The sequence below is a fragment of the Haliaeetus leucocephalus genome, unplaced genomic scaffold, assembly GCF_000737465.1.
Source record: "Haliaeetus leucocephalus isolate CR32 unplaced genomic scaffold, Haliaeetus_leucocephalus-4.0 Scaffold167, whole genome shotgun sequence".
NCBI lineage: Eukaryota > Metazoa > Chordata > Aves > Accipitriformes > Accipitridae > Haliaeetus > Haliaeetus leucocephalus.
In genome coordinates this window covers 249,525-274,987 of record NW_010972603.1, presented here as the reverse complement: position 1 = coordinate 274,987, position 25,463 = coordinate 249,525, and the positions used below count along the sequence as shown (strand labels likewise).

Genomic DNA, 25,463 nt, shown 5'->3' with positions numbered 1-25,463 from the left:
AAGGGGTGTCTGTATGTTAACGTAGTGTGATACTGAAGCATTCATATGGCATTGGGCTAAGACAAATTATATTCATCAGTAAGGAGAGGAAGAAAAAGACATAAAGCCTGCTTCAAATTTGTCTTCAGATGTCTTCTGTTGAAAGAGAAAGCTTTTTTTTTTTTTCCTGAAGCAGCATTTTAGAGTTTCTGTCCTGTAAATTGTTGGTTACTAACCCTTTATATTTTAAGCACAAATAATATACTTCCTACATTAAAATGCTACTAAATACCTGGGAGGTGGGGGTCTGTCTGGTGGTCTCATCTTTCTCCTGTCTTGCAAAAGAACCATCTCTTACTATTCTTCGATCTGATTTCATATTCCTTGGAGACTGGGAATTTGGCCCATGATCAGAATTGCAGTGGAAGGGTGCTCTGGAACTAAATCCCTCCCCTCCTTTTCAGCCCTGGGAATGCACACCTTTTCCTCTTCTCGCCTGTTAACAGGTGACTGGCTGTGCACTGACTGCCGCTGTGGTTTCCAGCCCTGCTGCTGACCGGAGCTCGGTCTGCTTCTGACCTCTTCCTGCCGCTGGAGCTGAGAGCCCATGCGAACAGCCTCACTGCGGCGATAGGGCTGCAAGGCACCTGGGGAGGCTGTGTGCGGGTGAGGTCAGTAGAGAGCAGGGAATGAGTGAACGGTCTTAAAAGTGTCAGTACCCAATTGTGGTACTGTATATGCTTAGTGTCATAAGACTGTCTTGTATCGCTGTTCTACTCTTGCTAGCACTGATTCTGGTTATATCAAAATTGATGGGGTCAGGCTAGTAGTATAAACATGTTGACACCAAGTGTGCGTGCATGCTTTTAAGTTATGAGTTTAGTTTGGAGTGACTTGACTTAAGTCGGTGCAAAGAGCCCAGGAGTGTTTCTGAAGTTCACAAAATACAAATTTGCTGTGATCAATATTTTCATTAGCTCTCTAAATAGTGTTAAATGCAGAATTATTTTTGTCATTAAAGTGGGCAAGGTGACAATAAGCATTTCCTTTACTCACAAAGGTTTTCAGGTATCTTTAATTGCCTATGCTGTATTTTCAAAGCTAGGCCCACAGTGGAAAAAATATCTGATTTGTGTTTGCTGAAAGGATGCTTTGCACTATTGAGATTCCAGAGACCTAAACTGGTCAATCCGTTTGAAGGTACAACCAGCTGCTGTTTCAGTAATTAACAAAATAATCAGTTTCTGTAATCTGAGAGGTAAAAAAAAAAATAAAAAAAATTATATTTTCATTTAAAGTGAATTCAGTGGTAGGCCAGTCTGCCAACTTATTGAACTTGGACCACAGGCTACTTTCAGCCTCAGGCAAAGAGAAGGAACTATAGGAAGTAAAAACATTGACTTAGTGGAATCTATAGCTCAAAGGAGAATGCAAAATGACCTGGAAGGTTAATGAAAAGATGATAAAGCCTGAAAAATAAATCCCTGAAGCATATTCTGTTTTTCAGTGTACATGTAGCTGAGCTGATACTGCTTATGGAAATAATCACTACTGTGTTCTCAAATATCCTAGTGAGCAGCCTAAAGTCACCACTAAACCAAAGGCTTTGAAGAAGGAACCTTTGGATGAATAAATCCATTAGAAAAACGTTTAATTTCTGCTTATATGGTGCACTGGTTTGGGCTGGGATAGAGTTAAATTTCTTCTTAGGAGCTTGTATGGGCTATGTTTTGGATTTTTTACTGAAAACAGGGTTGATAACAGGGATGTTTTAGTTCTTGCTGAGCAGTGCTTACGCAGCATCAGGGCCTTCTCTGCGTCTCACTGCCCTGCCAATGAGTAGGCTGGGGGTGCACAAGAAGTTGGGAGGGGACACAGTCGGGACAACTGAGCCCAACTGACCAAAAGGATATTCCAGACCATACAGCATCACACTCGGCAGTAATACTGCTGAGGGAAAGAAGGTTGGCCAGGCTGCTGTTACTTTGGAACTGTCCGGGCATCAGTGGGTTGCTGGTAAGTTATTAGGGGTTTTTTTAATCACTCTTTTTCCTTGCTTTTGTTTCTTTTCCACTTTATTCTTTTCTTTTTTCCCTTTTAAAAAATTATTAAACTGTCTTTATCTCAGCCCATGAGTTTTCTTACTTCTACCCATTTGACTCTCTCCCCTGTCCCACTGGGTGGGGAGGTAAGTGAGCAGCTGTGTGGGGCTTAGCTGCCTACCGGGGTTAGACCATGACATACAGCTTTCTGAGGTTTAGGTAAATTCCAGACAGTGGAAGTAAATTCTAACTGCATATTCATTGTTTTGAGTGGTATTTTTCTCATGTATGTAGTTTGAAGCTTGTGAGCATAGTAGAACTTTTAAAGAATTTCAGTGTTAATCTGCCCATAGTGGCAAGAGAGGGAAATTGTGACCGGAATATATTGTTTTAAATTATTGAAGTATTCCTCTCCCTTTTTCGGATTATTCCATGCCTTTCTTTTGTTAACTGGAGTAATCTCTCCACTGTCCTGAGCAGTGGTGCTTAGAAAACTGAAAATTCTCCATTCTAATTCAAATTTCTTTTTAATTTATCTGCTCTTGGAAGCTTTCAATACCTGCAGGGAAGAAAGAGATGTAGAATATTGGTTACAGATAAAGAGTACTGGATAATACAGTTTAAAACTTAATGTGAATATTTTTACCTGCAACTTTTATCTGAGTTGATCAGGGATATGCTTCCATTATGATTGAGAGTTAGTCAGGTAAGGGACCGGGTCTCAAGAATGTGAAATTTTTTAAGTTGCACCTGTTTGACAGCCAAATGCATTCATATACTTCTGGGAGTAAATGCAGATTTGTTTGGTTGTTTTTTTTTTAAGATGGTAACCTAGAAAATGGTAATTGTGTCAGTATTACATGCATTTCCTTTTCAAACCTTGAATGAGAGATCCTGTTCTTGCCTTGTGGAAGAAAATGGTTTCTGTAATTCACAGATGTAAAAGAAAAAAGAGCAGCTGAGTAGGATGAAGGAGATTTGTTTTTCCTTCTATGTCAAGTGTTGGTGAGATTGAGACCAGAATATGCATACAAGTTTAAGAATGCTGGGAAAAATCTGAGGAAGAGCAGAAAAAGTTATGTAATGTTGAAAGACTGGAAAAAAAATACTTTACATGTCTTTAAAAAAAAAAAAGCAAACTAGTTAAATACCTTCTGCAGCAGAAAATTCACACACACACACACACGCACAGACACACACCCCCCTACCCCTTCCCCTCATTTCATTTTGGGGTAAAAATCTCTTGAGACTGCTTCCTCCCCACCCCTCCCTCTCCCTATGCTACACACTCCTAATTCTGTTTTTCCCCGTGAGGTATGTAATAGGCCTAGGAGGTGACTGTATGTGTGAATCAATGATACCAAGGAAATAAAACTGCACATAATAGGGTGAAAACAAGATCCAGGTAAATTTGATGGAATGCTTAACTGAAAATGCCCCTATGAGGTTTGTAGGTTTATGGGATACGTTTTTTTTCAGTGGAAGTTACGATACTCAGTTGCTTTCTCCTTGAACTACAAAAATTGCTAGGTATGTAAGGGAAGGCTTTTAGTATTTCAGCTCTTGGAGGAGAGGCAAGATTTTGTTCCGTTGTCCAGAACCGCTTTAGATAAACTGTGCTTTCTTTCATTGATATATGGGGTGTGTGTTGGGGTCTTCGTTTGTTTGTTTTCGTTGTTTTTTTAACTGTTGCTTCCACGGACTAGTCTCTGCTCCGACGAACGGGTGCCGTCCGGGCAGATGAGAGCAGTTCTGGGAGTCACGAACGCGGCCGCCCCCCCCGCCCCCCCGCCCGCCGCGGTGGCAGCCAGCGTCGCCCCGCTCGGGAGCTGGCGTGTGCCGCCACGGCTGCCTCGCCCCTGCGCGGGTGGGGGCGATTTGTTCCAGTGGTGGTGTATGTAGATCGAGGCCGTGCGCTCCCCGAGCCCAGAAAGCTGCTTCTCTTGTTCCTGGCGTGCAGGATGTGAGGGAGAGGATAAATGGAGAGGGCAGTAAAGGGAGGTGTCTGGGTTTCCGTGGGCGAACGCTGGGATCCTGTGCGAGGACTCGGCATGGAAGTGGCTGGGGAACGTCAGGGGTCCTAAGTCTGGCTCTGTAAATTCAAATGGTTTGAGATTTATGTGTAGGATTGTGGTCAAGGGGATGAGGCTTTTGTGAATGCTCAACTTACTCTGCTAGGTTGTGAACACACGTATGCATGCCTCTTGAATATTGTGTTACTCCTGGAAAAACAGTGGGTTGGGGGGGGGGGGGGGGGGGCGGGGAAGGCAAGTTGGTTATGCAAGTCAGATGGATTGGGTCTAGATTCCGAGGCTTTCTGCGTTACAGCCTGTAGTTTCCTGGCTCTCGGGAGTGGAGTCCTTAGTGCGGCGCTTGGAGAAGTGAAGAGGAATCATGCAGCTCTGCGTCGGTGACTAAGGCAGTGCCTGGGAAAGGCACTGTTCGTGCACTGTGCGTTTTTGGAGGCACTCTCTCCTGTTGGTTTGGTTTTTTGTTTTGTTTTGTTTTGTTTTTTTAAACCCAGCTGTGGTAATCTAAAATGCTTTTCTGCTTTATGACAGCTGCTAATGATCCTTTGAGGAACTCAGGTGACTGTCATACCCTTTTGAAAGGTTGAGGGTGTGTGTATAAACATCTTTAGCCTGAGAAGTGAATTACTAGCCTGTTTCCCCTACCTGGGTTATTTAGTCACTGGTGTGTTGCATCTCTAAGACTGGTTTGCAGAACTGTGTCTTGTCAGCAGGTATTGGGCATGTTTTTAACAAGCCTACTAAACTGAGCTTCTGCAAGAAGATAGAGCAATACCCACTTTTAAGGTTGGGTTAGCCTGAAAGAAGGACCTGAGAGAGGGTATTATGTGTTTCAGGAACTTGATTGCCTGACAGGTTTCTTGTAAATTGGTCCCTGGATTCAGATGCCTAACTGCTGCCCATTTTAGGCATGTAGGCAAATAAATGCATGGGTCCTTCTCTTATTTTGAGAAATTTTGTATCTAGGTAGAAGTTAACCTCCCCTGTAAACCAAATGTGACATCCAAACTTTCAGTAAATGGTGAAAGCTTTCCCTATATTGATCCAGTAAATTTTTCCCAGGGCAGAATAATAACTGCATGATGAATCTTTTAATAACAGTTGAATACAGCATGAGGTACTCTGTGAGAATTATTTGGAACAAAAAATGTAGTGAATGGCACACAGCTTTAAAGATTTTGCATGCTGAGAACACCAAGTTTAAAACATAAAACACTTTCATTTGGAGAGTTTGACTTTCTTGAGTGGACATCTGGTTTTGAACAATATGGGTCTTTTAGAGAACAAACTAAAATTAGGAATTAGGCAGTTATGTTTTATTTTTACCTTTTTTGTCTCAACCACTTATATTACCATGTTTGAGAGCAGATTTCTCTGTCGCTGTGCTGTTTTACTAATCTAACTGTTGGATTCTGCTCTGCAAGTTAGGATGTGGCTGCTTATTGTCAGCTCCCTCTGGCAGTCTGCTAACCAGCCATGTTATAATCAGTGGAAGTTTAAGAATTGTCAGAGCTCGCTTGAATAAAAATGACTTGCTGGTTGACTTAGTAAGGATATTAACTGGCTGACTAATTAAGAAAATTAATTATCAGTCCCCTTTTTCTTACATTAGTTGCAGAGACTTTTTTAGCAGAGATGATAGAGAGTTTTCACCTTTCTAAGGAATGCAGGAGTAGTATAGTTAACAACAAACTGACCATTTGAGCTTCTGTTGTTTAATGTGGGATGGGCAGGTTTGGAAAATACCTGAAAATACTTTCAAGGAAGATTCTATGTAACCAAACTACATAGAGCTTCACAGATAAGTGAGACAAAAAGCCTCCAATAGCTGCTATTTTTTTCTGCAAAGGTTTAACTGAGTTGTGTCCCCAGTCTGTATTGCCATATTGCAGCTAGTGATGGACATGTTCGGACTTGCAGTGTTCGTGAAACTGGGCTAGAGATTTCATGTGTGGAAAGAAGACATGACTAGGATTAGATGTTTTAAGGGAGCTTTAGAGCCATAGATATAATGTGGTGAGTTATAGCATGACATTTTTGTAACAAAATGTTTCTTAGAACTGGCTAAAGATAACAAAAAGTGAAGTGGACAGCACATTATAATTTACTTAAATGTTGCAATTTTAAGCAATCAAACTGTAAATATTTGACTTTTAATTTTAAGCACTGCAAGTATTGTCACTGTTGCTGTCAATTCACCTGGGAATGAAACAGTAATATTTTAGACTCTTGCAGCAGGGGTTTTATTGGGAGTGTAATTTTATTTTGTTTACTCCAACCTAATTTTTTTCTATGTCGGGATGAAAAAGAAGGTGATTATTTTTCTTTTCCTGGAACTTGCATTTCTTCTGAGGCCCTGAATCTTCCACCATCATTATATTACTCATGTTTCTGTCTTTTTTTTTTTTTTTTTTTTCTTTTCTGTGGGGAAAATCAGGCAGAAAGTATTTGGATTTTTTTCCACAGAAATTTGACTGAAGTGCAGAATGCTAGGAAGTGTTTTCAGAATTGCCATGCCGGCAATTGTAGACCAAATTCTTGTAGGAAGTTATGCGTCTGGACCTCTTAAGGCTAGCTTCTACTCAAAGTTGTAGCTTACAATAGGTAGCTTTCTTCTATTTGTGTCTCCATTATAAAGCTCTTGAGGGATCATGTGATTTCTGAGAGTGCAGCCGCAAGAAAAGTATTTTTTTCTTTTCCTTGCATTTTATTTTTCATGATTTATGTTAGGTAGGCAGCAACAGAGTTAGTTTCCTGTATGCCAGTCCTAGCAAAATGACAGCTTCAGCAGTGATGCTAGTTTCAAAAACAAAGAAAAAAAAACTGCTTGGACTCTGACGGTCGGTACATGTGTGCAGTTGTATCTTTTAGGCAGTCCAAATACTGTAACTACCAGCCTTACTAGTGGCTATTCTACTTGAAGCTGCATAAAATAACTGCTAATAAATGGTGTCTTTGCATATAGACATTTTCTTTTGAAGGACAGTGAAGAGATTGGTTTCACAGCCAGGAAAGAAGAAAGCTTTCTTATTGTTCTGGGTTTCAGAAAACTCTGTGTTAATGGTTGCAAACTTTATCTTCCTGGACTTTAATGTGTCCTTTTCAGTTTGGTGAGTTTCAAGAACAGAAAAGCTACTGTTAATTCCATATCTAGTAAAGATTAAAAGTGACTTAGAGGGACATGGAGAAAGCCACTGAACATCTGAAATACTGAACTCCTAATTGCATTTGTACAAGCAACAGCCTTTGGACATGAACCCTGGTGTTAGATTATTAATAGCTGATACTAATGCTGTATTATTAAAATCTCTCTTCATTACAGTATTGGCAGGTTTGCCCCACTGTCTTTCAAGTTTCCTTGGTAAAAGCATTAAGATCCACTGATGTGGAATACTGCTGTAATAATAGGAGCCATATGTGGGCAATTGCCTTGTATGGCTATGCCTGAACATACTACCTAGTGTAAAGAATAAAGCCTTGTCCCTGGGATTCAGGACTCCTGTTTTAGAAGGTGTGATTTGATTAATTGTACTTTTCCCATCACAGAGATAAGCTAGCTAGGGCTGGCTGAATTGTGCTACATTACCTGAAGGCTTTTCCATTATAGTGCTTGCAAATGTGTTTTTTTGCAAGCTGACATATGGGCTGTATCAGAGCTGTGTGCAGATGTGTATCACATTCAAAAAATAAGTCATGTGACATCTGGACTTGATTTTTAATTTTTTTGTAAAGTCTCTGTTATTTACTACAAACACGTTAAGATGGGGGCAAGATCGGTGTTTGTCAATATTATTTAGTGTAGATGAAAATTCCATTATGTGCTTTCATAACACATGATCCCAGAGCACTTCAGGTTCTTAATAATCATATTGTTAGTGAAGCTTAAGACTTTAGAGAAATGGGAAATTCCGTGCTAAAAAAATTATATCAAAGTGTTGGGGAAGAGGGAAATTATAAAGATGTATTGTTGTCTAACAAGTGGCTCTGTCTTTTTGTTTCGTCCATGTAGCAATGGGTCAAGAAGCTGGCAAACTGGCCTGGCCCAGACCAGCAGGAGGATATCGGACCATTACGCGTAGAAGATACAGAAGACGACACGCCTATGTCAGTTTTAGACCATCTTTGAATAGCCAAGACAGAGATGAACGTCAACACTATGAAGACCGCGAAGGATCAAATTTGGAGAATGTTCAGACAGGGAGTTCTTTATGTATGTGCATATCTTTGTGTATGTGTCATTTAATTGTGAACTGGGATGCTTGGGGGTGGAGGGGGAAGGCACATAGAGAAATGTGAAGGGAAGAGTAAAGTGTAGAAGTACACGTGTAAAGTACATCTCATGGCTTTATAGAATGAAACTTAGCATGAAGGCACATTAGTCTGCCTTAGGCTGTTTAATTTTGCCTGAAGAAGGGCATTCCTGAATGAATTAATGCATCCTAACCAACTAGATAATCATAACATTGTATAATTAAAGTTATTTTGTCTTCAAATCAAATTACAAATCACATTGGGAAGAGAATACATATTCTAACCTTCTGTTTGGAACTAAACTATGAAATATTTGACCTGTCATGGTCCAGGTTGTTCTGTCTTTGTCAACTGTAGTGTAGTTACAGTGGGATTTAGTTTAAGCCTATAAAACAACTTTAAAGATTCTCTTTTTAGTTGTTTATACTAGTCAGACCACTTCCCTTTCTTGTTTAATGAATATTGAGTGTTAGTATTTACCAAAATGTCTTCTGTTACTTTAGCATCTGAATAATAATTTCTTAGAGAAATACAAAATGGCTTGTGGGATTAGAGACGTAGTCCCATGTCCTTGAGTGCATGAAGATTTCTGCTAAAAGAATGTTTGATATAGCCTCAGGTCTTCCGAAGTGCCAGGTCCTGCACCTGGGTCACAACCACCCCATGCAGCGCTACAGGCTTGGGGAAGAGTGGCTGGAAAGCTGCCTGGTGGAAAAAGACCTGGGGGTGCCGGTTGACAGCCAGCTGAATATGAGCCAGCAGTGTGCCCAGGTGGCCAAGAAGGCCAACGGCATCCTGGCCTGTACCAGAAATAGTGTGGCCAGCAGGAGCAGGGAAGTGATTGTTCCCCTGTACTCAGCACTGGTGAGGCCGCACCTTGAGTGCTGTGTTCAATTTTGGGGTCTAGAGCACAAGTCTTAATAGGAGGTGCTGGGGGAACTGGGGTTGCTTAGTCTGGAGAAAAGGAGGCTGAGGGGAGACCTTATCGCTCTCTACAACCACCTGAAAGGAAGTTGTAGTGAGGTGGGTGCTGGTCTCTTGTCCTATTGGTTGTTACCTGGGAGAAGAGGAAAGGGTCTCAAGTTGCACCAGGGAAGGTTTAGACTGGATATTAGGAAAAAATTTTTTCACTGAAAGGGTTGTCAAGCATTATAACAGGCTGCCCAGGCAAGTGGTGGAGTCAGCATCCCTGGAGGTATTTAAAAGACAGGTAGACGTGGCACTTAGGGACATGGTTTAGTGCTGGACCTGGCAGTGTTAGGTTTATGATTGGACTAGGTGATCTTAAAGCTCTTTTCCAACATAAATGATTCTATGGTTCTGTAAAGTAGCACTTTTTTCTCCTTCCTTTTTTAGACTATTTTGTAACTGCTTTCTCCTTCTAATTTTCTTTTTTTTTTATAGTAGCATAGTGCTGACTTAACTTTGTCACATGCCTTTGTTCTTGGAGACTGTTATGTCATGTAGATCATCTTGGGGTGGTTTTAATTTTTTGTGATTTGAATATTTTTGCAGTTGTCTATGCTCCCTACATTTTCTACACTTTCATCTAGTTAAAGGTTTATTTTCTGTAAGGCAGTGTTGATACTTGTTGATTTCCTACTGTCTTTATATAATGCTACCACCTTTCTTGTTTCAGTTACTCAGAAATGAGCATGCTATTATTTTTAGGGGTCGTAAGAAATATGCAGTTTAGAGTATGTTATCTCCTTGTCCTTAATACAATTGCTTTGTATATAAAGTCTAAGAGTGACTCATTTTCTATATTAAGCCTAATAACAAATTGCCTTTCCTTTTATATTTGGTCTTTTTTTTTTTTTTTTGTATCGTGACTTTTCAAATTTATCTTTGAGAAATGTTTTGGATTCATTTATTTGCCTTACTTCAACTGGATTACATTTTTTCCCCAGTCCATACTCATTTTTTGATGGGTGGGTACTACCTAAAATATGCTGCATATTTCCTTGCTAATTGGCTTGACATCTTGTATACATCTAAGCAACTGTAGAAGATGGGCAGGGGAGATATCCTTGGAAATATTAAACATCTGACTGGACTTGGTCCTTGGTAATCTATAGGTGACTCTGCTTGAGCAAGAGGGGTGAACTGGATATCTCCAGAGGGGCCTGCCTACCAACCTCAGTTGTTAGCAATTTTGTGAAGGTGCTTAAATATTTGAATTAGCTAAATGTAATGTTACAGTATTGCTTCCTGCAAGCCAGACTCATAGTGCTGAGAGGCACAGCTCTTATAAGAGTTCAGCACCATAAATTCACCAGCCTAGGCATGGATTAGCTATTTAGATGAGATTCTTCTTTTTTTTTTTTCTTTTTTAACCCTGCAACACTCATTTTACATGGTTTCCTACCTCTGCCTGTTTTTAAAATAACATGCTAGGGAATCCCTTCAATTAACCATGCATGTCTCACTTTTTTTTGGTCTTGTAGGTAAGTTTCCAAATCTCTTGATATCAACTTAAAAATTTAAAGTACTGTCATCAAGTTATACAAGCCATTGTATGTTCAAAAATATTTTGGACTGTTGCCTTGGTTAGGAGTTTACAAATTACTTGAACTAAACATTAATTTTGTAGTAGCAGCAGTATATGTGTTTTTTACCTTCTTTAACTCTTGCTGCTGGGTTTGATATTTATTGTCCCTTTATGCAAGAGGTGTTCAAGTGTAATATAACCAAACTGAATTTGCAATGATGGTAACTACTAACTGTAATTCCACATTCATCCCTGCTATTATTTTCTTCTTATGGGGAGTTGCACTCACAGCTGCATGTACAAAATGTAGTGCTATTAGTATGTAATTTATAGTAGCAATAAATGGCTTTATCTGAGTGTGGCAGAAGATGCAATTTAGCCAGTTAATAAATGGATAGTCCAATTTTTAACTTATGGAAATAAATGTTGTAACTTTTTTAATCTTCTAGTGTTTTTTCAGATTTCCTGTTCTCATCTTAAAATTCCCTTTTATATAAACAATGTAAAAATGCTGCCTATGAACATGTTCCTTTAATACTTGGGGGTTTTGTATCACAGAGTGAGCTGAAATTGTATTACTTAAGTCTATTTCTATATGGTTAGTTTATATAAGTGAGAATGTAAATATATTAGTGAAGAATTACTATATTTCTGGTAAATGTTTCTCTTTATCAAATTGCACTGCAGTCCTAGTGAATTACCCTTTCTTTTTCATGAGCAGTGATTGTAGATGAGAATATTGCTATTGGTTTTGAATATTCCAATGCATTCTTTCTTACAGCTTTCTCTGAAGATTCCAACCCATCGGCTGAAGTTTCTTCTGGTTTATTAGATGAGCCTGTGTTAGAAAATACTGGAGCTGGAGAACCTGTTTGCCAAAGTGTACTAAGCCAAACTTCTGAAGCAGACACATCACCGTTTTCTCTGTTCTCTTACGGTCTGGAAGACAACCAAATCTCAGGAAACCTTATGAATACTTATGAAAATTCTGAGGCCGTTGCAGGATATGCATCTGGAGGGAGTAATGATTTGAATGGTCAGAATGGAATTGCTTTTGTAAACATTGACTCTTATGAGCCAGATAGCAGTGATGGAGAGGAAAATGATGCTCAAGAAACATTTTCTTTGGCAAGAGAAGTTGGTTTATTTCAGGAAGCACTAGGTAACTTGCTTTCTGAGTTAGAAGGCGGCATAGAGTCTTTTACTGAGTTACAGTCCCAATTGCCCACTCTCAACCACAGTGTTTCTAGAGAATGTTGCGAAGAAGCAGGACCAATGCCTTTAACAAGATATTTTAGCATAGATTCAGACTTGGCATGTCCAAACAACATGACAATTAAACCTTCTGCTGAAGATCAAGCTATACCAAAAAGTAGCCTGAGTGGTGCCAGTTATGAAACACAGCAGATAAAAACAGTGGATGTTGCAATCGGAACCCCTACAGAAATTGCTAATGAATTAAATGTCAGTGATGGAAACACTGCCCAAGGAAATTCACCTGAGCTAGTAGTGAGACCTAAAATAAGAAAACAAAATACTGCAAACAAGTCGGAGAGAGAGAAGCTTCTCGCTAATGATGATGAAGAGGAAGGTGGTTCCTGGAGGAAAACTGGAATCACTGAAGTCCAGCAAGGCCGTGCCGAGTATGCCTTGAGAAACAGCAAAGAGAGGAGATCTATGTTCTTTGACTCAAGAGACTATGAAGGTGATCGAAAGAACACAAAAATAGACCAAAGGAAAAATGCAGCAGCTCAAGAACAAAAAAATAGTTCTTTCTGGGATGAGTTTGAAGACTGCAGCAGATACTTCTCAATGACCCTCAGAGATGAAGACAGGTAAAATTTCATTTTTGTATCTGTCTTAGTGTAAATAATGTACAAATCTGAATAATTTATTAGCAAATGGGACATAACTCAAGCAATTTCAGAATATGATCAGATAACAAGATGCCAACTTTTCCTTTCAGTTTTCTTTCACCCTTCAAGTCCATTTAAAGAAATGGTAATGTACATTCTTCTGGTAATGTAAAAACCCTTTCCTTATGTTTAGGGTCAAAGCATCTTACCACTAAGGAAGATTACTTGTTTATTTTATTTTTAGTGAGCGGATGGAGGGTGGAGAGGGAAAACCTTGTTCAGCATGGTTTTTGGATTATGGGTCTTTGAAAGTTCCCTTCAAGACTTGGTATTTTCAGAATTTGTTCTTTTTGCCATCAAATCTCAATATTCTATGTGACAGCCCATGTATGTTCTTGTCTCCAGCCTTTTGAAAGAAACTATTCTTCCTTGTCATATCTGAAGAATAACTTGATGGGATTGCTTATAATCCTGTTTTTTAATGTGAGTTCTTCAGACTCGTAGGTGTTTCTGAACAGTTTCAGATTTACAAATAGCTCCAACCTGGACACCAGGAGCAGTATTCAGGCTCCTTCTGGTTTGGGCTCTCTACCCAGAAGACAGATTAATTTGGATAAACCTTATGTTGATTAACTTTTACTCATATAATGCTGTTTAAGAACTTTTCACTGTGAACTGGAATTATGTAACTGAACTATTTGAGGATAAAAAAAAAAATTCTAACCGTCTGTTCATTTATGGCAAATGCAGTAGTGTTTGTGATAGCTTTTGTTTGGGTTTTTTGTTGGGTTTTTTTTCTATTTTTCTTCTAGTTTGCTTTCATCTTGTTGATTCTGTTCCTACTGCATTCTTTATAAGACATGTCTTCTGGATGCTGATATGGCTTTTTTCTGTGTGTTCTTGCCATTAGGCTTCATAAGCTAACCTGCTTAGTGGTTTGTTTCCACTGTTTTTGTGGAGAGAACAGCACAAAGATTAATCTGCATAAAATCTTGTCTTTAAAATATTGCAGAGTCCCAATTATGAGAACAAAATCCTTAAGGCATTGTAAAATGGAGTGGTAGAATTAATTTTTTTTTTTCTTATAAAAGATATAGGTGGACTTAACAAATGAATCCTTTCCTTCCTTGTAAGGTTTGCTTTTCAAAAATTTTTGTTACTGCATAATCTTTTATTTTCCACTTCTGAAATGCCACTACTGGAAGATTAAAATGCAATGGAGGAAATGGACTGTGTTTTACAGTTACAGCATTGGCTTCCATGATGTGAAGTGATGGATTGTTGTAGCATGACAAAGAAATACAGATTGCTGATCTGAAAGTGACTATGTTCGTCATGATGGCACTAACTGAACCACTAAACAGGAAGTATATGTGTTATTTAAAAAAAAAAAATTTGTGTTCTAAATGCTCAAAAGACTTATCCTTATGAAGTAAATTGTCAATGATTACTCTGTACAAAGTCATATGTTTTTCCACTCTTGAAAGGCCATTTTATGTTTAAAGGGTTAAACCATATTCCATGTTAAAATACACATATATAGCTGCATAAAAAGCAGAATTGACATATGTGTCAAACTACATCCTGCAAGTCAAGTTTCACTTATTTCCAGCCCAGGGAGAAATTCACCTTGCTGATTGCTACAGCCTGGGCCTTCACCTCACATTTTTTCCTTCCTTGAAGTGCCCAGCTCTTATGGTGTTAGCAAGTAGAAGCTGTGTGGGAAGGAGAAAGTCTTGCATATTTGTTAGAACAGCATATGCTCTAACTTGGAAGGGTCATGGTAGGCCCTCGGAGGGCAGGCCTGGTGCGACAAGGATCATATCCATTAGCTCCCTCTGTTTAGTTTTGGATCATATGGCGAGTACAGGCCAGTTCAGCCAGGGGAAAGACTATTCTCAGAAAATCCATGTGCCAATAAGTTAAGTTAATATGTTATGCTTTTGGTAAGTGACAAGTCTATAACTCTCTAACCATAAAGTGATGTTCTGCATGTCTAGAATTGGGCACAGTTAAATCCTAAGTTTGGAAATTTACACATTCAATGTTCTTCCTTTGTTCAGTATTAATGACTTTAGATGTATCCTCTTTTCTGGTTTGAATTAGTGTTTGTGTATAAATGTTAAAGAGAACAAATTTGACTAACAACATAGGAATATTATTATAAACTGTGTTGGAAATAATTCCTGGATTGTAAAATTGAGAAAAATAAAGTAAGAGATTTGAATATTTGGGCTATTCCTATAGTATGCTTAGATAACCTTAAAAAAACCCAAACAAACAAAAAAAAACAAAACCAAAAAAAACCCCAATCAAAACAAAAGGCTCTAAAACATTAGCATTCAGCTTTAATTGATGCAATATAAGATACATCACACTACATATCAGAATTTCTTAACAGATATGATTTCTACTGTAAAGTAATCCTTTAAAATAGCCCGAAGTTAATTAATATTCTCATTTCCAGAAAAATATAGTCCTGCTTCAAATTAAAATGCTTCCATATAATCTGTGTCATCTTTAATCTTGTAAAACTTGAAGTGTATAATGTGCAGTTTTTCAAAAGTACTTGCAATTCATTAAATAGCAAGTTTTATTGGCATGTACTTGTAATATTAGATAGAAGGAGCATTTCTTTCAAGTGAGTTTGTAGGTGGAGAGATAACATTGATACTGCTTTTAGCAGAGTGACCACTGAGCTGCAGGTGCTGTGGATTGCTGTGTAAGATGTGGTCTAAGCCTGTTTGCTGTTCACATATTATTAGTTTTCTATAACTTTTTGAAGTGGCATAGCTAGTTGACTATACTTTGAATTCTGGTAGGTGTCAACTGTCACTGTTAGTATTGAGTAAACCTAAGTGTCATTACAAAAGGTAGCAGTAGGTAAGTTCATTCTTTTTGAGACTCTAACATCACTATTTTAAGCTGCCTACAACTTGTTGTTTACTTCCCTTTTCTGTGTGGTGGCTGAGCAAATTCTCTTTGAAAAAATCGCTGCCATTCATCTGTTTGGGCTAGTGAATTATATAATTTGCAGTAAGTCATCCATTGTACCTTTGTATGATTAAAAAGAAAGGACCACTGTATATTGCTTAAAGGTTGAGAGCTTGCACTTAAAGTTTTGTTTGGCTGAGAGGTAAGACCCACTGCTTACTCTTTGTTAAGCAGGCATTGGTGTTCTCAGTGTCACTGCTGCTCTTTTCTCTTTGTGTGCTTGGAGAAGGATGAGTATAGTGGGTCTGGGTTTATATTCCTGAGTTGTTTCATGTACTCTGCAATTGTAGGGAGTGAAGAACAATCCTTTTGCAAAGTAGGATGGGCAGAATTCTTTTTTTGGAACTCATCTTTTTTAATCAGCTCTTTATGTATACTTGCCTTGTTAAACATCTATAAATAGTAAAAAATTAATTTCTCCTAGAAAAAATAGTCTATATTGAGAGCAGTGTTCATAGAAAAGTAGGAAATCATAGAATGTTTGTGTTTGTTTTCTTTCCCCTAAAGCAGTGTTGAAATTCACACCTCGTTGCCTTCTTTAAATTGCAGCTCAGATTGCAGTGATGGAGAATGGTCTCCAGTTGTGCCTACCTATTTGACTGCTACAGAAAAAGAGGAGTCCTCAAGTGATGAGAGCTGGGAGTCTGCCCCAGGCAAGGAGGAACATGGACCTGAAGTGCAGAGCAACAGCAGTGGTGTAGAAGAGAAGACAGACTTCTGTTTCCAAGGAGGGTATGTTTTCTTTTTACTAGCTAACTTCCTTTAAGTTCTGGCATCAGCACATGACACTACACAGAATAACATCAATTCTAAAAGTAGTTATTATACTAGCAATAATCATTTGCCTACATCAAAATAATCTGAGGAGTTGTATGTATTTCAAATCGGGGAAAAAATGGTATGTCATGCAAACAATTATATTTTATGAAAGATACAGAAATAATGAGAGGGCATTGACATGCAGTGTCAATAGGGATAATAGGCTCAATATACCAACTTTAAAAAGCCAGATTAGGCAAGTTAATTGTAAAGATGTATATGTTACATACACATCTTCTAATACTGCTTAGTTCCTGCACAGCAGTTGTTTACATCTTTGTTTTACTTCTTATACTCCACTGCTGCTCTTCATTTCTGCAGCCCTATCAGTGATTAAAGTAAACTTGAACTACTTGCTTGGTGAGAACTTCCTTATTTTTTCTGGTCATTCAGTGCTTTAATTTATAAAATGTATCTACCTTTGTTGCAAGGCAAAATTTATAGCTATAAATGGCCAAGGACAGGTTGTTGGGGTTTTTTTTCCTAAGCATGTAATATTGACCTTATATTCTTAGTTTGGGTCTTTATAAAGCAACAAGCCATGCCTAAGTGTTCTTTCAGCTTCTTCCACTCTTAGGTAGACAGTACCTGTTACCAAGCAGTCCAAATCACTGTTACTGCTTTTTTAGTATCCCTGCCTCTTGAGGTTTGGAGAATTAGTGTGGTTTTATGAAAACATTACAAAACCTCATCTGTTTCAGAACAACAGTGGAGCTGTGTACTCTTTAGCTTTCTTTGATGTGAACAGTCTGCAAATGTACCCATTTCTAACACGATCCTTCTTATTTTCCCTTTGATAAATAAAGTGGGACTCACAGCCCTGTGGCTCTAAACATCCAGGTGACTTGTGCTCTTCTAAAAAATCCAGGAATGAGAGGAGTCTTTCTCCTTATGCAGATAGCTTCTTTTGCAAATAGTATATCTTTGCATTCAGGCCAAGCTTCCCCATGAAGGCTGTTCCAGGGTGTCAGGAAAGCCTTTCTTTTTAGTAGCTTTAGGAACTTGTACATGAATAAGAAAATGTTTAGTACCAAATTTACTAGCTCTGGTGGGGATACTACCTGTACTAGGGAATATGCAAAGCAAGCTACTTACTGTACTGCTGGCCTTGAGCATTAGGCAAATAATTTTGCCATAGAATCATTCCTAGATTCTGAGGCTGGAGCTGATACCACTGGATGTTTCTAATGCCCTGGATGCAATGTCCCTAATCTGGGACTCTGCAGTCTGGGAAACATGCATCTTTAGCCTTTGTAATATGTGTAGCTTTTGTTGCTTACATGTGTTTGTAAATTCTCCTAGCTTTTTAGTTTTAGCTTTTCATTTATTTATTTGAAGGGAACAGATATTATTGGAGGAAGAAGAGATTCCTTGGTTACAGTACCGGGAAGAAGTAGAAAGTAGCAGTGATGAGGAAAATTATCCATTTAGTGATTTTTTGCATCCTGTATTCTTCCTGTTGGATGGAAATAACAACTTTGAGGATGACTCCAGTGTGAGTGAAGACTTGGATGTGGAGTGGAGGTATGCCTTTGATAGCTTTCTGCATTAATTTCAGAGGTTTTGTAGCTACTGTTTTGCTTTTTATGTAAGATGTCAAAAATACTCATGGCTATCAGCATGCACTTGCTTCAAAGGCTGATAATCTGAGTTTTAAGACTTAACATATTTCAAGTGCTATGTGTCTTCTAGTGAGAGGAAAAGGATGTAGATTTGCTAAATCAGGCTGTGATCTGAGAAAATTCTGGAGCACTAAATATTCAAGGGATGGATGTACTTTTTCAATTAATTTTCAGTGGAAGTATAACAAAAGTAAAGCAATGTGAATGTAATCAGCATTCAAGTCAGTGTTATTTTATAGTTGGTCTTTTCCTTTTTGCAACTGGTGTAAGTTAGATGTTATAAGCCTATTTTATTTCTCTTTGAAATGCCATGTGCTATCCTAATAGTATCATAATTTTGAATGCTTCATTCAATTTTCTGTCATTAGATTACTGAAGAATATTGCAATATAGTTATTACAAAAATTCTGCAAGTACCAGGAAGAACAGCCTAATCCTAGAATAGTGTAATGCATTTGTTTTAACTTGAGAGTGAGGTAGACAGAATGCTTTCCAGTGAGGGACTTAACGCTTGCTCTCTTCTGCTTATTAAAAATATTACAAACTACAGCGTAGACATACCAAAAACACTGGTATTTTCTCCTTGTGAAGTTACATTGTGAAAAAGCAAAACATGGACTAATGCATGAGAGTCCAAGCTAGAAGTAAGGCATGTGTTCTTACAGTGCCAGGCAGCAAGCTAGCAAAGGAATTGTAGGACATGGACAAAAACTATTTCAGTGTTGGAGGTTAGCTTTGGTAAGCTTCCTAATTACTCAAAATAGAAAGGAAGATGCTTCTCTAATAGTCTGTTAAGTTTTGTCTGTTGAGCTTACACAGATCTGTAAATGATTATGCTTGTGCCTGCTTTAAGATTTGGTCTCGGAATGTTGAAAACAGAGCTGGAAGCAGCTGCCAAGCTATGAATTGTGACACACGATGTAATAAAAATCTGAATGCTAGTTGTAAAGTGAGCTTAATAGCATACATATGAAATTTATTAGCTGAACTGTATGCCCTTTTACTCTGGTGTAGTCAATAGTAAAAGCTCCTATCATGTTCTTCTGAAGTCTATATTGTCTTGAGTTTACCACTGTACTGGGAGCAGGTGCTGGCAGTGGGGGCTGCTGGGCAGCCTCTGTGAGGAGAGGCCGAGGCTGCCTTGTGTGGGACACCAGCAAGTTCTAATGGACCCACTGCAGGGTGGTGCCTCTGGGAGAATATTTAAGGGTAAAAAATGCAGCACAGCAGAGTGTGAGAGAGAGGAGCAAGGACAATGTGAGAGAAACAACCCTGCAGACACCAAAGTCAGAGAAGAAGGGGGAGGAGGTGCTCCAGATGCTGGAGGAGATATTCCCCTGCAGCCCCTGGAGAAGACAACAGTAAAGCAGGTAGGTGATTGCTGAAGGAACTGTGCCTGTGGAGAGCCCATGCTGGAGCAGTTAGTGAAGGACTGCAGCTTGTGGGAAAGACCCACACAGGAGCAGGTGTATCCTGAAGGACTGCAGCCTGTGGGAGAGACCCCAGACTGGAGCAGGGGAACAGTGTGAGTAGGAAGGAGCGGCAGAGAACAACTGCCCTGGACTGACCACCACCTTCATTCCCTGTCCCTATGCCCTCCTTGGTGTAGGGGGACATAAAGAAGTCAGGAATGAAGTTGAGCTTGGGAAGAAAGGGAGGGCTAAGGGGAAGGTGGTTCAGTTTTTGTATTGTATCTCACCATCCAAATCCATTTTTATTGGCAATAAATTCAACTGGTTTGACCTTTTAGCCCATTAAGTTGAGTCTGTTTTGCCTGTGATGGTGATAGGTGGGTGATCTGCCTTTCTTTATCTCAACCCATGAACTTTTAGTCTTACTTACATGCCTGTCCAGTTGAGGTGGGGAAGTGAGAGAGCAGCTGGGTGGGTGCCTGGCAGCCAGCCAAGGTCAACTCAACACAGCCACCTCATGAGAGTGTATGCACACAGGTGTTAACAGGTGAGGTACAGTAATTTGATGTAGCCAGCCCTCATGTTGTTACTGTTTACTTTGAAATTATGACTGTGTTTCCTAACTCATGTTTTTCAGACTACTTGATGAGTTTGGTGATGGCCTAGGACTTGCTCAAGCCATTCCTTACATGAATCCTCAGTTTCTCACAATTATGGCGCTAGAGGGACGCTTACAACAAGCTATGGAGGTATTAAAATATTCTTGGTGGTATTATATCAGTGATGTTGTGACATAAGTTTTTATTATTTAATCCTTTTTCAGCATAATCTGAAAATCAGGAGGATCAGGGAGAAATTACTTTCCTGTTTTAGCTTGACCTTTCAGGTCTGCAAGCATGAAAATGAATGTTGGAATTTCTTTTAGATGATGTAGTGCAAAAAGTTGTTGTTCAGTGCTATTCCTTTTAGAATATGGATTTATTTCCTCTTAAAGGAAAAAAAGATACTGATTTCTACCTGTATAAACATATGCCATTTAAATTATTCTAAAGAGTGTTGCCAAATTCCCTACATAAAGGAATGTTCATACCTGGATCTGTGCCTACGAATTGTCCCAGGTTTGGGGGTTTTTTTGCAAGAGTACAATTGGGTGTCTCATATTTTTATTCCTCAGTAGAAGACTTCTCTGTGTCTGACTGTCTTGAGTCCGCGCATTTTAAATTAAAACCAAAACCAAACCACCCCAAAGCAAAAAAGCCTTTTATCTTTACCGTGTTCTAATTTCATTTCATCTGTCTAACTTTGGTTAGACCAGACCATTTGTTATCAAGAACCAGCATGGTTATTATCTTTGTCTTTTATGTGTTACATGACATTGGTCACTGTCAAAGTGAATATGGAGCTAGTTGAAATTCAGTTTGATGCAATGTGACAATTCTTGCACTGCCAGAAATCTCCCCTGCAGGGTATTTGTCAAAATAAGAGTTAAATGATGTGTAGACATATAATACGGTGTTACAACAATTAAATTGAATGTTTTGTGTGTGATGTAAGTTGAGGGGCAGCAAGGGGCAGTTTGACTACTAGCCTTTAGTCTGCCCTGTTCACCCCTTTTAACTGTATGTCATAGTGTGCTTGCAGACAGTATACCAAGGACACTTTAAAATGCTTTCTAAAGCTGACAGTCAGTGGAACAATCATAGATATTTTCTTTTTTTCCCATGGATATGTGCAAAATCAATGATTCTGTGAATAAACTTCATGGGGATTTTCCAAGGGGGTGGAAGCGTTGTTCCCTGAAGTTGGCAGTCATTCAATTTCCAGGTATATGGTGTATGGGAGGTCAGTATTATTCATTATCAAGTACCATAGGGTCTTCTCTAGCTGTGTAGGATCTTGTTAGGACCACTCATCTGGAGACACTTCAGAACTGCTTATTAATGTGTAGGAGGTCTCTTTATTGTTACTATAAAACCAGTATTTTGAAGTTGTATAGGGAAGATTCCTTGTCTCCTGTCATAGCTGCTGGTTCTCACTACATCAAAAAGAACAGAACTACAGAAGCATTTGACCTCCTCCTTTGCACCAAAGCAAGAGGATCTGTGTAGAGAGGGGAAACTAATTCCATCTTTTTTTTTTTTTTTTAAATCTATATGTTAACACCTAAAGAGGAGACTGAGGTTATTATGGCTCTGAGTTTTTCTTTGTCATTACTGTGTAACAACATTTCCCTAGTTACTCTTGTCAGGCTGACCTGTAAGAACAATCCTAGGTTGCTATGTGCATGGCTGGCTGAGAAGATGCTGTAATTATGTTAGTGTCACTAGGAATGGAGTGTCATTGAATACACTTGGCAAGCAGGTAGATGACTACAAAGGTAGTTATTCTCTGGTACCTGTGGTTCAGGTCTCTGTGAATGCTGGACAAGAAGGAAAGCCAATTCTCCTAAATGGTATTTGTGCTTGAAATTAGCACTTAGGTGTCTGAAACTTTATGGTGGGGATAGAAGTCTGGCATAAATGGAATTAGCAGAAAATGGTAACTGAGTATTCAAAGGAACTGCTGTATTAACTGTGACTAAATGGACAACACAGGTTTTGAGTAAGAACTCTGAATATTTCCTCCAAATATCAAGCAGAATGTACAGAGCACCTCTCTTTCCAGTATGAAAATGGTTACTAGAATTGTTCAGAAAATAAGAGCAAGGGTTACCCAAAACTGTTCAACATTTCTCTTAGGCAATATTGGAAGTATTTCTGGAAGTTGAGAGAAAGTGAGCAAAAAAAGGCTCTGTCATGTCTATCTACCCAGAATTAATTTTAATTGTCTGCTGAGATACTATGTTTTAATGACTACAGCAAGCTGTTGACAGGATCAGGATATCACGTTTTCTGCTTTCTAAAAAACAGGACTTGCAAATGGCTAGTCCAGTATATTCTGTTAAAATATGTCCCTGACTGGATTAACATAAACTAGAAAATTGTGTTCCGGGAAGGACGTTCAGAACAGCCTTTAAACACAACTTTCCTGGTTGTCAGACAGTGGTAGATGAAGATGTAGAAGTGTGTTCCACAAATTTAAAAATGTAAAATCTTTAATTGAAATAGTAAATTCTCGTAGTGTTACAAAGTCTTTTCCTTATCTTTGGTACTGTTGTCACGGTGCTTGCTGTGGTGTACAGCATTTTCAGGAGCAAAAGATTCTTTAAAAAAAAAAAAGGTTTCTTTTGTGATGCGAAGCCCAAACTGAACTAACTTTTTAAGTTTGGGTAAAGGACATAGCAGAAAGCAGATATTTTCAGCAAGAAAATGCAGTTTCTGATTTTTCCATTTATAGGGTATATAGAAAATGTTTGTAATATGACAATTTTTGTTCCATAGTTTGTTGCAACTGTATATATGTATCAAGTAAGGAGTTAGAGATCACTGTGAGGGTTATCTCAGTAACTAAGGTCAGGGTGATCAGGCTTGAGAACTCTTTAAGGGAAATGAGAATTGAAGCTAGTTGTCGTTCTTCCTCATGACTGGAATTTTATGCTCCTCATCCCTCTCCACAAGAGTAAAGGGAGTTATTTCATCTGTTCTTGGCATAGTTCATCTTATGGTTGTGTCCCATCCCAACTTCTTGTGCACCCCCAGCCTCCTCGCTGGTGGGGTGGTGTGAGAAGCAGAAGAGGCCTGGACTCTGTGTAAGCAATGCTCAGCAGTAACGAAAACAGCCCTGAAGACATAACTTCCATTTAAGTAATACTATTAGAATTGGATTCCTTTTCTTGCTTATTTGTTTTTATATGGAATATTACATTTGTGAGTAAGCAGACCCAAGTTCTCTTACCCTTTTCAGATTGTTCTGACTTACTTGGAGACTCTTGGATTTGATGTTGAACAGGCTCATCCACCAGCTACTAAAGAAACCATAGATTGTCTGCCACAGATTACTGTCACAGATGACCAAGATGGTATGGAAAAATAATTAAAAATTAATTTCCACAAAGTTTATAAGAACAAATTTAGCTTTCTGTAATACCATAGATGCAGTATTTAAACATACTTATTGTGCAGCTGGCAATGCTGTTCTAAGAGCTTTTGAATCTTGAATCAGACTGAATATAACTTTGGTCAGTTTGGAACACTAAACTTTACTGGAGTAAGTGTGATTGTATTTTGTAATCATTAGTGATACTGTTGATAATATATGTTTTAATTTTGGCTCCTCTTGGATGTAAAACAAGATAATAATAATGCTTTTTCTTCATTGTGAGTGTAGGTCAAGAGCAGCGTTGTACTATCTGTTGCAGTGAATATGTGAAAGATGAAATCATAACAGAGCTGCCCTGTCATCATTTGTTTCACAAAACTTGTATAACTCTTTGGTTACAGAAAGTAAGTACTACAGGATTGGTGAGGGTTTGGGGAGGGGGGGGTTGAGTCTTTGCATTCTTCTGGGAAGAACAGTTTGTAACTTTTTGAAAATGTGGGATGAAATACCAAGAAATAACTGGCCGTTAATTTTATGCATTATGGAACCAAATTCTAGCGCAAGTGAGGAAAGTAATTTATATCTATACTCACCTGAAGGGCAATTTCTTGAATAGAGGCAGTATTTTTGTGAGGAACAACATGGTCTGCTTTCAGTAAGAATGAAAGAGATGAATGAGTTGTAACTTGTTTTGGTATGAGAAAAGCTTTCTTTACTGTACTCACACCCTGAAGTAAAGATGGCTTGATTCTTCTCTGAGAATAGACAAGGATCTGATCTGTCTTGCCAGAATGTGAGTCCTATTCACGGTAACAGCTGAGGTTGGTGGGAGAAATACTGGAATGCTTGTAGATTAATTTAAAAAAATTGCCTTTGGTAAATCTATGTGATATTAGATTTCATTTTCATAATCTGTAACCAGTTTCCTTCCTAATGTCTTAAAAAGGCTTGCATCATATTGAGGCTAGATGAAAAGAACTGTAATTAATGATTTGGTATTCTTTTTTCCTTGTACTTGCACTCTCCTTTACCTACCATATAAGCCTAGACTTGCTAATTCTCAGCAAGCCTGCAGTGTAACTCATCATTTCCTCCAGAGGTACTTGATTCAGACTAGGGAGATCAGATCAGAACACCTCTAGTATGCGTTCTTAGTGGGTTTATAACTTTTTTTTACTTTGATAGTATTGATTACCGTGTAGATACTGCTTGTGTAATATGTCTTGTCTTTTTCTGCTGTCATAGTAAACTGCTCTTGCTGAAAACTGGGACAAAATACTTCCTGTTAGATTTGGGCAGTACCTAGTTTATTTTTAACCCTTGCCTCAGAAAAAAATTACCACCTCTAAAATCAATTCCTTGAAGAAGATCTTACAGATAGCCTGATGTATCTGCTCTTTAACTGGTTTAAAAGCAAAACAAAGCTTTCTTCTGAGATTGTTAGCTGTCTCTTAGCTCCAGGTAGCTATCCAGTCAAATTTGACTTTGAGACAGTGCTGTTGTAAGGACATTAAATACTTCATAAATAATAACCTTTAGCTTTTAATAGAATTGAATGTGAACTGTGCAAATTACCTGCTTTTTTTCTCTTTCTTTTGTAGTCGGGAACATGCCCAATTTGTCGTCATGTGCTTGCACCCGTGCATACTTAAGCAGCTGCTGCCACTGTTTCCTTTCTTGATCATGATTGAGCATCTTCTGTTCACGGTGCTGCTGGAGCTTTAAACTAGGGCCTGAAATAAAATCTTTCCTACCAAAATAAGAATTTAACTTTTGCCTCTACTTACAGTGTGAAAACAATTAGGTATAAAATACTATATGAAAAATACTATCTATATTATATATTTCTGTTTAGAAAGAGGGTGCAAGAGTTTGTAAACTCTTCAGGTTTATAATAGCTTAAATTTTCAAACTGTAAGTTAGAAGAATTAGGTATAAAATACTATATGTAAAATACTATCTATATTATATATTTCTCTTTAGAAAAGA

The 25,463-nt window shown here is 38.5% G+C and overlaps 1 protein-coding gene across 1 annotated transcript in view; it reads left to right on the top strand.

Moving 5' to 3' along the window:
• The window catches only part of PJA2 (praja ring finger 2, E3 ubiquitin protein ligase), a 32,423-nt gene extending 7,225 nt beyond the window's left edge, over nt 1–25,198 (top strand). The window contains exons 2-9 of the mRNA XM_010563448.1: nt 8,061–8,261; nt 11,575–12,628; nt 16,193–16,375; nt 17,801–17,986; nt 20,134–20,245; nt 23,340–23,454; nt 23,763–23,878; nt 25,076–25,198. Coding sequence (XP_010561750.1) covers nt 8,063–8,261; nt 11,575–12,628; nt 16,193–16,375; nt 17,801–17,986; nt 20,134–20,245; nt 23,340–23,454; nt 23,763–23,878; nt 25,076–25,126 — 2,016 coding nt within the window. The 5' untranslated portion in view covers nt 8,061–8,062 and the 3' untranslated portion in view covers nt 25,127–25,198. The remainder of the gene's footprint in view (nt 1–8,060; nt 8,262–11,574; nt 12,629–16,192; nt 16,376–17,800; nt 17,987–20,133; nt 20,246–23,339; nt 23,455–23,762; nt 23,879–25,075) is intronic.
• Nucleotides 25,199–25,463: the final 265 nt, after the last annotated feature.